The 15,687-nt window shown below is 46.5% G+C and overlaps 1 protein-coding gene across 1 annotated transcript in view; it reads left to right on the top strand.

Annotated features, from left to right (window-relative positions):
• Nucleotides 1–15,687, top strand: part of CALCRL (calcitonin receptor like receptor) — a 353,836-nt gene that overhangs the window by 304,697 nt on the left and 33,452 nt on the right. The window contains exon 8 of the mRNA XM_075317814.1: nt 15,371–15,524. Within this exon, the coding sequence (XP_075173929.1) occupies nt 15,371–15,524 (154 nt within the window). The remainder of the gene's footprint in view (nt 1–15,370; nt 15,525–15,687) is intronic.

Below are 15,687 nucleotides of genomic sequence, written 5' to 3' on the forward strand. Positions count from 1 at the left end.
TGTGTCTGTATGTAGCAGAGTTGTGTGTGTCTGTCTGTATGCAGCAGACTTGTGTGTGTGTGTGTGTGTGTGTGCTTGTCTGTCTGTATGTAGCAGAGTTGTGTGTGTTTGTCTGCCTGTATGTAGCAGAGTTGTTTGTCTGCCTGTAGCAGAGTTGTGTGTGTCTGTATGTAGCAGAGTTGTGTGTGTTTGTCTGCCTGTATGTAGCAGAGTTGTGTGTGTTTGTCTGCCTGTATGTAGCAGAGTTGTGTGTGTTTGTCTGCCTGTAGCAGAGTTGTGTGTGTGTGTGCGCGTGTGTGTCTATAAGTGTATATGACTATATAGATTTGTCTGTTTATATGTATTTTTGTGAGTTTGTCTTTAAATATGTATATGTACGTGTTCGTATCGGTGTCTGTGTGTGGATGGGGCCCACTGGGACTCTTCCGCCCGAGGCCCACAAAAACCTGGAGCCGGACCTGGCTCCATATCTTACATGAGCTTTAAATTGTTCTGCATCACTACCTGTTCTTCAGATCAGGACTAGCGCATGTGAATTTGGCATTTCTTGATGACATTCCAAACCTACTTTTTTATGGTATATTATGATACTGTATGTAGCAATACCGCAGCTCCAAACAAAACTACTACAGTTCCTCACAATCAAATATGATAGCAACAATTGGGGAATAGTGTAAATACAAAATATTTAAAAATTCATTTAAAAAATCCACACAGTGATTAAGGTGCAAAATATAAAATACAAGGTGCATGTTGCCTATATCACATCCCTTTTGGATTCTCAGAAGATACAGTTTTGGATGATATCTACCTTTTAGGTTCTGTACCTTTAAGGGAAACTATCCCTCAGGGATTTGGAGAATGACAGAAACATCGTAGTGATGCCATCTGACAAAGGGGGTAAAGCGGGATTTCTCAACGTAAACCAATATAAAAAACGGAGTATGAATATTCTAAAAGATAAAAACACATGACATGTTATCCTCAAACCCCACAGGAGAATATTTTAGAGAATTAAAAGATATTCTGGATAGAGAGATGCCTGAAAAAATGATGCGTGAAGCTGAATATGGCTGTCTTTTACCAACCGACACATTGGTGGCCACATTCTATAGCCTGCCAAAGATACACAAGGGCCTGGACCCCCTAAAGGGAAACCCATAGTATAGGGCAGGGGTCTCAAACACGCGGCCCGCGGGCCGCATGCGGCCCGTCAGACTGCTTCGTGCGGCCCCCAGGCCCGTGCCCCTGTTCACTATCGCGGCCGGTGCAGGGGCCGCAGCCACTGTCTGCACTTTGTTAGATGAGTGTTTTGCCGGCGCTGCATTCTCAGAGGCAAGGACTGTGCCCACGCAGCGCCGGCAAAACAACCATCTGATCTGACATAAATCTCTGCCAGGGGCTGCGGCCCCTGCACCGGCCGCGATAGTCACCGGGTGCATGGGCCTGCAGACAGCAAGAAGCAGAGATGAGGAGCCGAGGGAACGCGGGACAGGTGAGAAGAATGGTGTTTTTTTTATTTTTTGTGTATGTGAAGGACGGCACATTAACCCCTTAGCGACCTATGACGTACTGGGTATGTTATGGCTCCCTGGTACTTAAGGATCCATGACATACCTAGTACGTCATGGCGAAATCGCAGCTTCGGTGGCTGCGATCGCCGTTTGCATTGCCAATAGCAAATACCTTAGATTCGGGGAGGAGGGGACCTCAGGAGGGGTGGTGTCTCCTCCCCGGACCTACGGAGGCTGTGATTGGCTGTGCGGCATTCGTCAGCCAATCACAGCCACTGTAATATTTTAGCCATTGAAAATGGCTGTAACATTGAAATCCAGCCCTGATCAGTGCAGCTCTAGCACCGATCATTGGCTGGAGCTGGGTGACCTCTGTTTCACCCGCCCCCAGCTCTGATTGGAGAAACCGGCCTTGTGACCGATCTGTCCAATCACTGTGGATCTGGGGCCAGAGACCGCCCCCTCAGCTTCACTCAGGAATCTGTGGGTGGAAGCCGAGAGCGATCGGTAAGTTATCACCTTTCACCCGCCGCCGCCACTGCCCCCACCACCCATTACTACAGGATGGGGACATTACTATAGAATAGGGACAAGGTGGGCACATGTCTATAGGATGGGGACAAGGTGGGCACAGTACTATAGGATGGAGACAAGGTGGGCACATGTCTATAGAATAGGGACAAGGTGGGCACATGTCTATAGAATGGGGACAAGGTGGGCACATGTCTATAGAATGGGGACAAGGTGGGCACATGACTATAGCATGGGGACAAGGTGGGCACATGACTATAGGATGGGGACAAGGTGGGCACAGTACTATAGAATAGGGACAAGGTGGGCACATGACTATAGGATGGGGACAAGGTGGGCACATGTCTATAGGATGGGGACAAGGTGGGCACATGACTACAGGATGGGGACAAGGTGGGCACAGTACTATAGGATGGGGACAAGGTGGGCACATGACTACAGGATGGGGACAAGGTGGGCACATGTCTATAGGATGGGGACAAGGTGGGCACATGACTATAGCATGGGGACAAGGTGGGCACATGACTATAGAATAGGGACAAGGTGGGCACATGTCTATAGGATGGGGACAAGGTGGGCACATGTCTATAGGATGGGGACAAGGTGGGCACATGTCTATAGGATGGGGACAAGGTGGGCACATGACTAGAATAGGGACAAGGTGGGCACATGACTATAGAATAGGGACAAGGTGGGCACATGTCTATAGGATGGGGACAAGGTGAGCACATGACTATAGGATGGGGACAAGGTGGGCACATGTCTATAGGATGGGGACAAGGTGGGCACATGTCTATAGGATGGGGACAAGGTGGGCACATGTCTATAGGATGGGGACAAGGTGGGCACATGACTAGAATAGGGACAAGGTGGGCACATGACTACAGGATGGGGACAAGGTGGGCACATGACTATAGGATGGGGACAAGGTGGGCACATGTCTATAGGATGGGGACAAGGTGGGCACATGACTATAGGATGGGGACAAGGTGGGCACATGACTACAGGATGGGGACAAGGTGGGCACATGACTACAGGATGGGGACAAGGTGGGCACATGACTATAGGATGGGGACAAGGTGGGCACATGTCTATAGGATGGGGACAAGGTGGGCACATGACTATAGGATGGGGACAAGGTGGGCACATGACTACAGGATGGGGACAAGGTGGGCACATGACTATAGGATGGGGACAAGGTGGGCACATGTCTATAGGATGGGGACAAGGTGGGCACATGACTATAGGATGGGGACAAGGTGGGCACATGACTACAGGATGGGGACAAGGTGGGCACATGACTATAGGATGGGGACAAGGTGGGCACATGTCTATAGGATGGGGACAAGGTGGGCACATGACTATAGGATGGGGACAAGGTGGGCACATGACTACAGGATGGGGACAAGGTGGGCACATGACTATAGGATGGGGACAAGGTGGGCACATGTCTATAGGATGGGGACAAGGTGGGCACATGTCTATAGCATGGGGACAAGGTGGGCACATGTCTATAGGATGGGGACATTACTAAAAGATGGGGACATTACAAGGATGGGCATAATACTATTGGATGGGGACATTACTATATAATAGGGACAAGGCTGGGGTCATTACTATAGGATGGGGACAAGGTGGGCACATTACTATAGGATAGGGAACATTACTAAAACATGTTGGCCAAAATTTCTATATCGTGATAATTGTAACACTATTAGTTACAAGAATGGGATAAAATGTAAAAAAATAACAAAATAAGGCATGACTTTTTTTTAACATCAAATTATTTTTTTTTAGATTTAACCAAAGAATGTGCACATTTGTTATAATAAACAAGTGAAAAATGTTGAAAATCAGTCATCCAAAGGTGTGTAAAAAAATATATATGGTACCAATAAAAATGTCACCTTGTCCTGCAAAGAATGCGGCCCCCCAAATTATTTTTTTCCTCTGTGCGGCCCATACACCCAGCCGAGTTTGAGACCCCTGGTATAGGGCATTAATAACCTCAGTCAGAATGTGGACATATATATCAATGAAGTTCTAAGGCACTTTGTTACAGCACTACCCTACTACGTCAGGGATACTGCAGACCTTTTATTGAAACTTGATGGGTTGACAATTGAACCTATTGCTTTCCTTGCTACTATTGACGTAGAGGCCCTCTTCATCAATACCCCACCAAAAGGAAATTGAAGCTATAGAACATTTTCTTAGGCCTCTGCCACATTCACGTGCCTCCGGTACGTGTGTGCCTTTTTTTTCACATACCGGAGACACGGGCCCACGTGGTCCTATGTATTGTTATTGTTTTGGACACACGTAAGTATTCAGGAACGGAACGTGTGTCCGTTGCGTACTTACGTGTGTCCGTTTTTTAAAAACACTAACATGTCCGTGTTGCTCCGGCAGCACGGGTGTCACACGGCCCGCACCCGTACCACACGGATGTAGTGTGGATGCGGGCCCGTGTGACACGCGCCGGAGAAAGACACGTGTCAGTGTAAAAATAATAAAAACACATACTCGCCTCCACCATACCTGCAGTCTCTGCCGCGGCTGTCCCCTGCATCCGTCTCCCAGTGAATTTGAACAACGCTTCTTCTTCACTGGGGGCCGGAAGCAGCGTCAGCGGGGCGTGGCTTTGGCCAGACGCTGTCATTCAGCACCACAGACAGCGCCGGATGATGCAGGTAAGGCGGGGCTTTCCGTTCTCCGCGTGTTATTACGTATAACACACGGAGAACACGTACGTGCCATAAACACTGCACACGGGGACAAAACCACCCCTTTAACACGTACGTGACAAAAAACGTTATGTTTTGTCACGTAAGTGTGGCAGAGGCCTTAGTATGAGGGGCCATTAATTTCATGCACATAATTCATTCATGGATTGCACGTTCCTCTTTGGAATACAATGGAATCCGGAAGCAAAGCGCAGTTTTGTATTCAAGCCTGGAGCGCATGGAAGGTATGACAAAATGGGGATGTTTTTCTACTATGCTCTCTGCGGAAAATGACCAACACGGTACTTTTGTTTGGCGGCACGTTTGTATTGGAGACCTGTGGTGAGTGCAGAAGGTATATATGATATCGTTGGGAAAGTAATGCATACGAAGAAATATCAAGGACAGGTACCAGATGTCGGTATTGACCACTCGCCAAAGTATGATATTGATCTAACATATTACCTCACAAGAAATTGATGTGGGATGTGGTAACATTAACATTAAACATGTATAAATTGCATACCCATTTAGCAGGTTTGGGCTTTCCGAAGGAATACCTGGGTCTCAACATAGGTTTCTAATAGCCTTGGATTTACTTAGCAATTCCCATGATGAATACTAGCAGAAGAAATGCGATGGGAGACTGATTGGGTGTCCTAGGATCACAGCTATATAGAGTTAGATTTGGGCTGCCCATGTCAGGGCGGAAGTCATGCTGTCATAGATGTGAAACCTACTGTTAATTCTAGGGATAGTGCCAAGCACATGGAGGACATCGAATGCCTTGATGATCTGAGTGTAACTGACTCTACTGTTCCTGACATCCACTGATGATCATTTATTACAATCATCCGCACTGTGATCTTTCAATACAAAATATCATCACTGTAATTTTGTAATATCCTGTTGCTATGTTATAGCTAGATTGCGCATTTAATTCTCTTGTAGGAGGTTTGATGACCACGACTGTTGGATAAAATTGTAATTGATACACTAAACTATAAACATCATTTTTTCCATTATTGGAATAAGTTTAAAGCTTATTAATGCTTATATAAGGCTGCTGGGGATCTTTACCTTTTAAGGTTCTTACTACCTTGTGGATAGTTCACCTTAAAGGGGTTATCCGGCTTATTTTTACTTTTTTTCATTATTACCCTATTGGGCTACATTGGGGCAGGTAAGTAGATAGTGACCACTTACCTGCCCTGCTGTCAGCCCCTCTCCCCTGACTCAGAGTGGTCATGTGACCGCTCCTGCCGCGATTTTGCTGCTTCCGGTCATTTCATGTCAACATGGGCAGAACCATGTTGACATGCAAATCTGGAACAGCATGTTGCCACCCTGCTGGGCTGTACAGTGCGTGAGTCCCTGCCCCCTTCCCTGCACCCTCCCACACATTCCCTCGCACCCCATACTCTCCCTGCCCACGGTGTCACCGCCAGCACCAGGCCCCCTGCCAGGATAGCAGGAGTGCCCGTGCAGTCTGTGTCCCACTCCAGCCCTGCGGCTGCCTTCATTGCAGTGTGTGTCTGCCCGCATGCAGCTTCTCACCCTGCAGTGCTGGCAGCCACGGGGATGAAGAGCGCTGCCTCCAGGAGGCAGATGAGATCATTACCTGCTGTGACGATCTCCTCTTCACTCCTGTCAGCGCTGTCACTGCCGCCTATGCCCGCTGCGTTCTCACGTCACTAGCGGTGACGTCATGGGCGATACTGCTGAGAACGCGGCGGGCATAGAAGTCAGTGACATCGCTGACACGAGTGAAGAGGAGATCGTCACAGCAGGTAATGTCTCATCTAACATTCTGGCAGCAGTGCTCGTAATCCCCTGCAGTGACCTGGGCTATTGATGTTAGCTCAGGTCACTGCATTGCTCTCCCAGCCAATGGGGAACATTCTGTTCTTCATTGACTGGGACATTTACTATGGTATGGATAGTCATGTGACCCCCTTATTGGATTACGCCGGACCCGGATTTGATTGTTCTTTTCGTTTAATATTTCTTTATTATTTCAAAAGTTTTCATATAACAGAAGATAAGAAATGTATAAGGGTCTTTCATGTTACCCAATGTTACAGCATATGAAGATTATAAAATAACCTATGTCTTTAAGTCTCGTAAAACGTATGGTACTATGAAATGTATCGCAAATCATGTGGAACTTAAAATCTGTATAACATCCTATAGAACATCTTAATTTTAACATGTAATAATCTTCTATCTTTATATTTATTCCGTGTAAAGTGTTAAAGGCAACTTCCTTCTGTATAGTCTGGTTCAATAGGTATGAAAACATGACCCTATGTATATCAATTAGGTGAGAAAGAGATATAGAGAGAGGGAGAGAAAGATAGGTAGAGAAAAAGGGAAGGAGGGGAAGACATGAGGAAATGGGGGGGAGGAGGAGAAGGTCTGTATTGTGATGCCGCCCAACTTCTGTGTCCGGGAGCCCATCCCGGCTTCTTGAATATTTATTGTGATAGAGCGCCTGTGAGTAACCAGGTTTGAAATTGCTGTGTTTCTCTATACTGAAGCCACGGGTACCAAACCGAGAAACACAAGGAGTCTTTCCCTTCGTCAAACGCTCTCAACTCCTCCAGACGCCGCAGGCCATCCATAGCCTCTACCCAGTCTGCTCTCCTCAATGTACAGGGGGATCTCCAATGCCTCGGTATGATTTGTCTCATTGAAATCATAAAGTACGAGAGCAAGCCTTTCTTCGCCTTGGAGACTGCCCCTGTATACATTGATAAGAGGGCCACTTCCGGTGAGGGTGTCACTTCCGTGTGATGTAAATGGTTATAGAGAGCAAAGACATCTTTCCAAAGACCCTGTATCCCTGGGCAGGTCCACCAGATATGTAGCATTGTGCCCACTGAGGTCTTGCACCTCCAACAGGCGTCAGATACCTCTGGGAACATTTTATGTAGTCTGGCGGGTGTCCTATACCACCGTGAGAGGATTTTATAATTGAGTTCCTGCATTCTACAAGAAATGGTGGATTTATGTGTTAGGTTAAATGACTTACACCATTGTGCCTTGGGAAAAGTCTGGCACAATTCTGTTTGCCAATGTCTAACGTAGTCAGGCAAGTCGTCTCCTCCATCCCCCTCGGGCACTGCTATGTTGTAGATTATTGAGACTATGTGAGGGGGTGTTTCTCTAAGGAAGCATAGTTTTTCAAATGGAGTCAGCTCCTTATGTATCTCAGATCCCGGAGCCAGAGAATCTATGAAACTACGTAGTTGTAGATATTGGAACCAGTAGCCTGGTTCCCGTGGCCGGTTTCCAAGCAGGGATATCAGTGGTTTGCATCCCTGTTGGGTAATTACGTCTTTAACTCGTGGAATCCTTCCCATTGGCGTTGAAATCAGTCTGGGATGAGGTTCGTGAAACCAGCATTGAAACGCGGGGTTGCCCACCAGAGGCGTCATAGGACCCGGTTCTCCTGTCAATCTATATCGTCTATTGGCTGTCCTCCACGCTGTAGCCAGGGACAAGAGGATTGGGGAAACTTCCAGGGTCCCAAGGTTAGTTCTAGATGACAACCAGAAGATTCCGTGTGCCATATTCGGGCATAGGTCACATTCAATCTCCACCCACAATTTTCTGTCTTTACTGTGCAGGAGATCCAATATGCAACCACCCACCGCTGCTGCGTGATAAGCTTTAAGATCCGGGAGCCCCGCCCCTCCGTCCCAGCGAGATTTAATCAGCATTGAGTATTTCAGTCGGGGTTTGGTGCCACGCCATATAAAATTGCTGATCATCTTCTTTAACTTGAGGAAGACATTTTCTCCTAGGTTCAGTGGGATAGTTTGAAACAGGTATAGTATTTTAGGTAGGACATCCATTTTAATTGTATTGACCCTGCCGAACCAGGAAATGGGGAGGTTATGCCATGCTATGAGGTCTTTGTGGATATTTTTTAAAAGGTCTGGGAAATTGTAATTATATAGATCTTGGTGGTTGGGAGAAACCCTAATCCCCAGATATTTAATGTAATTGCTGGCCCACTTAAAGGGGAAGGCGGGTTTGAGAGTATTCTCTTCTACGGATGGTAGCGATACATTTAAGATCTCTGTTTTTTGTAGGTGTACTTTAAAATTGGAGAGTCTGCCAAAGATCTCAAACTCCTGCAGTATGTTGGGCAAACTAGTCTTCGGCTGTGTCACATATATCAAGAGATTGTCCGCAAATAGTGCTAATTTATGAGATGTTTGTCCGATCTGTATCCCTTTTATCGAAGGGTTTTCCCTGAGTGCATTTGCTAGGGATTCCATTACCAGGATGTATAGGTATGGCGATAGGGGGCATCCCTGTCTGGTACCGTTTCTAATATTAAATGGAGCTGACAGGCGTCCGTTCACGCCCACTTGTGCCGTTGGTTCGTGATATAATGCTTTTATCCATTGTAGTAAGCGCGAACGGACGCCGATTGCCTGCATCGTGGCTTCTAAAAAAAACCAATGGACTCTGTCAAATGCCTTTTCAGCATCTACTGTCAAGAGGCACATTGGGATTTGACGCTGACGTGCCTGGGCCACTAGGGACAGGGTTCTAATAGTGTTGTCCCGTGCCTCCCTCCCTGGGACAAATCCCACCTGGTCTTTGTGGATTAGTTTGGGTATGAGGGGGCCTAGTCTCAGGGCTATCATTTTAGAGTACAATTTAATATCCACATTTATTAGTGAGATAGGTCTGTAATTAGAGCAGGTCAGTGGGTCCCTGCCAGGCTTGGGGATTACAGTTATTCGGGCTTGGAGTGTCTGTTTAGGGAACTGGCATGTGTTGGTTATGGAATTGAAGGCTTTCAGCATTATAGGGCTGCAGGCCCCTCCACATATTTTGTAAAACCGGGGGGTGAACCCATCAGGACCAGGGCTTTTACCCACTTTAAGGGTTTTAATGGCATCGCTTAGCTCTGTGTCTGAGAAATCCTCGTCTATGTCTTCAGCTACCGCATCTTCAAGGGGGTCTGGGGCATATTTGTTTAAGTATTCCCAAATGTCGCGATGTCTCGCATCAGGTGATGGGGCATGTGGGGATCGGATGTTATAAAGTTTTGTATAGTAGTTTCTGAATTCTTCTAATATGTCAGGGGTGGAATGTATCTGGGTTCCTGTCTGTGAGTTTAACGCTAATATTGGGGTTTGTGCCTGTCTGGGGTGAAGGGTCCTGGCTAACAATCGTCCACTTTTATCTCCAAACTCAAAGATATTCCTACGAAATTTATCTCTGATACACAGTGATTTTCGGTCAAGGATAGATAATATTTGGTGGCGGATAGTAGAAATTTCCGTTTTAATGGTGTCACTGGATTTGGTTTTGTTTATCGTTTCTTTATGGCCTAGTTGTGCTAACAGTTCTTTTAGTTCCCTTGCACTTTCTTTTTTAATTCTGGATCCATGGGATATGCAGACCCCCCTGATCATACATTTCAACGCTTCCCATTTGACCGGGGCAGGTGTGGGATCTGCCATATGATCTATTTTGAAGTTTGCAATGGTTTTATGAATATCCTCCAGGCATTGCTCATTCTTGAGCAGGTTGTCGTTCAGTCTCCATGTGTGTCCCACCCCCCCCATATCTCTCACCCCAATTTCCCCATATACTGGCGCGTGGTCCGACCAGAGAAAAACATCCATTGAACAACCCGGGGATTTGTCTAGCAGGTCGTGGGATATGAAAATGTGGTCTAGTCTGGTGTAGCTATTATGAACTGTGGAATGAAAACTGTAGTCTCTGACTCCGGGATGTAAGACCCTCCAAAGATCGACTAGTTTAAGGGATGTTAGTTCTCGTTTTAATCTGCGTAGTGCCGAGGAAGGGATTGCAGACCTACCAGAGGACGAATCCATGGCTGGATCCAGCACAAGGTTGAAGTCTCCTCCCAAGATGATACAGGTGCCACCCGCAAACTCTGCCAGCTTCTCCAGAGTCTCCACTCCAAAGGATACCTGGTCCTGATTTGGGAAATAGATGTTAGCGATTGTATAAGTATTATTCAGGAAAGATATTCTAAGAAATAGCCAGCGTCCCTCCGGGCTAGTGAGTGTGTCGAGAACTGTTGGCTGGAATGTCTTGTGAAAAGCAATGGAAACCCCACATGCCTTCTTGTTGGGGTGTGGGCCATGGAACCATGTCGGGTAATTCTTGGTTTTACAGTTGGGAGTGTTGGAGGCTATGAAGTGTGTCTCTTGAAATAGGGCTATTTTAACTCCCTTCCTGTGCAGGCGATATAGGATCTGACTTCTCTTTTCGGGTTTATTTAAGCCTTTAGTATTGTAAGTGCAAAAGGTGAGGTGCGACATCACAGAAAAGGGTAGGCAGGGTATAGGGAAAACCAAGGGGAGAAGAGAAAGAGCAGAGATAAGATAGTGGTGAAAGGTAAAATTAGATAAGCTAAGTAGGACTAGGGTGCCTACTGATCTTAGGTATCTACTGGTAGACTATTGTCTAATGTGGCACTCTGCCACGTCCCTAATAGAGGTGCGGGAAAGCCTACGGTCTTTCAGGAACTCCCCTCTGCGGCGAACGCCCACAAGTAATATGAATAACAATCAACGTATACAGTCTAGTAGTGATTAATCACTTTTCCATTCCCCTCCCCCACACCCCCAATTACTTGGTGTGTTTTGGGTATGGATCGCACATCGGCAGGAGAACACGAGGCTATCAACTCAATATAAAATGCCATTAAACCAGAGCTCAGTATCGGATCCAGATGTAAAGAATGAAAGGGGGAGCAACAGATTGAGTGAGACAATACAAAAAAAAAAAATATGAAGTGGTGTAGGGCAAAGGACCAGGGGGGAGGACGTGGGGAGAAGTGGGAGGACGGAGTGTAGGAGGCGTATGGAGGGGTGTATGTAGAGAGCATGTCTAAGAGGGGAGGAGAGGAAGGGGGTAGAAATTAGTGTAGGGCATGTGTCCTTTGTAAGTATGTGTGCTGGGGAGGGAAGATGGGTTGAGTAGAGTTAGTTTGTAGGAAGTAGTGCGCTCATAGAAGGTGTGTGAAGAGGAAGACGCAAGGCGGGAATGATACGAAGGAAGAGGTATAAGGGGAGGGGAGAGGGGGCGAGTGGAGGGGAGTAGGGAGAGAGAGAAGGAAAGAGAAGAAAAGAAGAAAAAAAAAACAAAGGGGGGGACTAGGAAAGTAAGCGTGAGGAGAGAAGATACTGATACATGACGCTCTATGAACAGGTAAGCAGTCCAATACAATCAATTTATATCTCGCCTCCTGGTTTTCCAAGAAGTTTTTGTCCTTTTCTTTGGATGGTCAGCGATATTCAGCGGTGTATATCACGGGGGGATCCTCCACCCCTTCTCTTCTGGACTTGACGCCAGTGCTCTCTTGGTGGTAAGGGTGCAGGGCCTCCCGGGGTTGGCCAATCTGGCAGGCTGATCATAGGCAGTTCAAAAGTCCCTAGGAAGTTGGGGAGGTCTCCCAAGGACCGGAAGACCGCCGACTTCCCATTTTTCTTTGCTGTGAGTTGGAATGGATATCCCCAGCGATATGGAACATCCTTATCTTTGAGGGATTGGAGTAGTGGTCTTAAGGCCTTGCGTAGTTGCAGTGTCCTCCGTGCTAGGTCTGGTAGGACAATCAGAGGTGTCCCTTTATATGTACCCGCTCCTTTCTCTCTGCATCTTTGTAGTATGGCCTCCTTTTCTTTATAGAAGTGGACCCGACATATCACATCTCTTGGTCTGGCCGGATCAGGAGATTTGGGGCCTAGGGATCTGTGGATGCGGTCCAGTTCTATGCGTTGTTCTGGGTCACGTTGGAGGAGACGGGTAAAGAATTTTTGTGCCCATTCATCCAGCTGTGGTGGTGCCACTGCTTCTGTGAGCCCTCTAATCCTTAAGTTATTACGGCGATGTCTGTTTTCAATATCGTCTAAGTGGGTCAGAATGTCCTGTATCTGGGCCGTGTGCTCTGATAGGACTTGTTGATGTGATTCTATATGGGAAAATATCCGTTCCTGCACCTCTTCTGTAGCTGCTACACGCTGGCCAATTTGTTTGATCTCTGACTGTATAGCAGCCATGTCTTGCTTATGGGATTCCCTCAATTTCCCCAGCAAAGAGTCCATTTCCTGCCTGGTTGGAATTGATCTGATATGTGCTTTCCAATCCCAATCTTCTTCTTGCTCCTGTGTCTGGTCTGATTTATTCTTATCTCCCTTGTTTCTGCGGGTGGAGGTGGGGGATCTTTGTTCTTTAGGTGATGTGTGCTGTTGTGGTATTACAGGCTCCTCTCCGGGTGTCACAGATCTACTTCCCATGGCTGCTGGGGTCTGCTGTATCACAGAGCTGGGGCCCTGCTCTGCCTGCAGTTCATCTGGCAGTCGCTTTTGTGGCTGGGACAGGGGGTTTTCAACACTCCCTTCTGTAGTGTCCTGCTGTGCCTTATCTATGTTTATAGCTGAGCTGGCTGCTGTTATGTGAGGAGACAGTGAGGTCGCTCCACTGCATGTTTGCTGAGCCTTATCTCCTGCCTCAGTGTCTGCCAGCGCCATGTTGGAGAGAGCAGAGGTATCAGGCTGGGAGGCTGAGGTCCCGAAAAAGCGGGTGATATCTGTACCTTCCCCCTCTGGAGTCTGTACACTCGTCGCCCGTCCTCTCCTGCGTGCCATTACTGATCCTGGACCCGGTGAGTGCCTTTGAAGTGTGAGAATTCACCACTGGTGTGTGGGAGCTCCTTCTTACAGCATCTCAGTGTGCCATCGGCTAGCTCCGCCCCCCTGATTGTTCTTTTCAATAAATTGGTGAAAGCGGGAATGTTTTGGGGAGTGTTTTTTCAAATAAAACTTTTTTTGTTGTCTATTTTTTTTTATTACTGACTGGGTTGGTGATGTCGGGTATCTGATAGACGTGTTGACATCACTAACCCCAGGGCTTGATGCCAGGTGACATTACACATCTGGCATCAACCCCATATATTACCCCGTTTGCCACCGCACCAGGGCAATGGGATGAGTTGGGGAAAAGTGCCAGGATTGGCACATCTAATGGATGCGCCACTTCTGGGGCGGCTGTAGCCTGCTATTTTTAGGCTGGGGAGTGTCCAATAACAGTGGACCTCCCTAGTCTGAGAATACCAGACCACAGCTGTCCGCTTTACCTCGGCTGGTGATCCAATTTGGGGGGGACCCCATGTTTTTTTATTTCAATTATTTATTTAATTTAAAATAACAGCGTGGGGTGCCCTCTGTTTTGGATTACCAGCCAAGGTGAAGCTGCCATCTGTGCTCTGCAGGCTGCAGCCATCTGCTTTACCCTAGCTGGCTACAAAAGATGGGGGGACCCCACGTCGTTTGTTTTTGTTTTTTTTAATTTTTTTTTTGGCTAAATACAAGGTTAAGCACTCTTTAGTGCCACATGAAAGTCACTAAAGGGTTCCAGCTTAGAATATGCAGAGGGGTGGGACATTATATATGTCTTTCTCATCTATCTATCTATTCATCTATCCATTATCTATCTATCTGTCTATCTATCTATCCCTCTATTCATTCATGCATTCATCCATCCCTCTATCTCTGTCTCTATATCTATCTATTCATCTCTATATCTACTCATCTATTTATCTTTCTTGCGGTCCGCAATAAAAACGGAAGGCACACGGATGACACACGGATGCATCCGTGAAAAATTGACCTTTTTTGCGGACCGCTAAAATGGAACGGTCATGTGAATGTAGCCTACATGTGTTCCCTATGGGGGTAGGGGTCGGTTCAGAACGATGGTGAGGGGGGGGGTCGATACAGAGCGCCGTGTGTGTGTTTGTGTGTGTGTGGGTGGGAGGAGGGTTTCAGAGCCTGATGTGATGTGGGGCGCAGAGCCTGATTTTGTGTGTGTGTGTGTGTGTGTGTGTGTAGAGCCCGATGTGGGGCTGTTTTTTCCATTGCTAGAGTGATAACAGGTCAGGTGCTGGGGCAGAATACTAACAGGGAATGTGTGTGCAGGGGGCGGGCAGAGGGAGGGGCTGGACACTGAGGCCGTGCGGTGCCAGCTCTGACTACGGTTTTGCACAGGAAGTGGTCAGTTTGCTTGTGCTGAACGTAAACAAAGAGCTGCAGAGAATAAAGGGATAATTCAAGAGGAACAAAAGTTAGAAAGAAAAAATAACAATGTAGGGATGATTTATAAAACAATACAGCACAGATAAACTCAACATTTTTTGGTAAGCTAATGTCGGACAACTCCTTTAAGGGTACGGAACCTAAGGTAGATACCATCCAAAACTGTACCTTCTGAGAATCCAAAAGGGATGTGATATTGGTGACATGCACCTTGTATTTTATATGTTGTACCTTCATCACTGAGTGTATTTTTTAACTGAATTATAAAAAGTTATATTTTTGATTTTACACTATTCCCTAGTTGCTGCTATCATATACTGTGTTACTGCTGACAATTTACATCGGCTAGAGGGTGGAGAGGCCACATGATGAGAGGGGTAGCAGGTAATGACTCTAATAACACGTGGCCTTCAACTATGTGAAACTCTTTCCAGAAATCTGTCTTTATCGATGATTATAAATACGTATTCTAGACATTAACATTTTTTTGCTGTTTTTCCCACAGGTCAGCTGTAAAGTATCTCAGTTCATCCACTTTTACCTCATGGGATGTAATTATTTTTGGATGCTATGTGAAGGAATATATTTACATACACTGATAGTAGTAGCTGTATTTGCAGAAAAGCAGCACTTGATATGGTACTACTTACTTGGATGGGGTATGTGTATATATTTGAATTATTTAATCATTACATTTACAGTCGCTTTGTCCATGTTCAATGTCAAAATTCTATTCATAATCTGAATGTGTTATTTATATACTGGTAACTTATGAAAAAATGTACAGGATATCACAAAAGTAAGTACACCCCTCACATTTTT

Source organism: Anomaloglossus baeobatrachus, chromosome 7 (genome assembly GCF_048569485.1).
Source record: "Anomaloglossus baeobatrachus isolate aAnoBae1 chromosome 7, aAnoBae1.hap1, whole genome shotgun sequence".
Taxonomy (NCBI): domain Eukaryota; kingdom Metazoa; phylum Chordata; class Amphibia; order Anura; family Aromobatidae; genus Anomaloglossus; species Anomaloglossus baeobatrachus.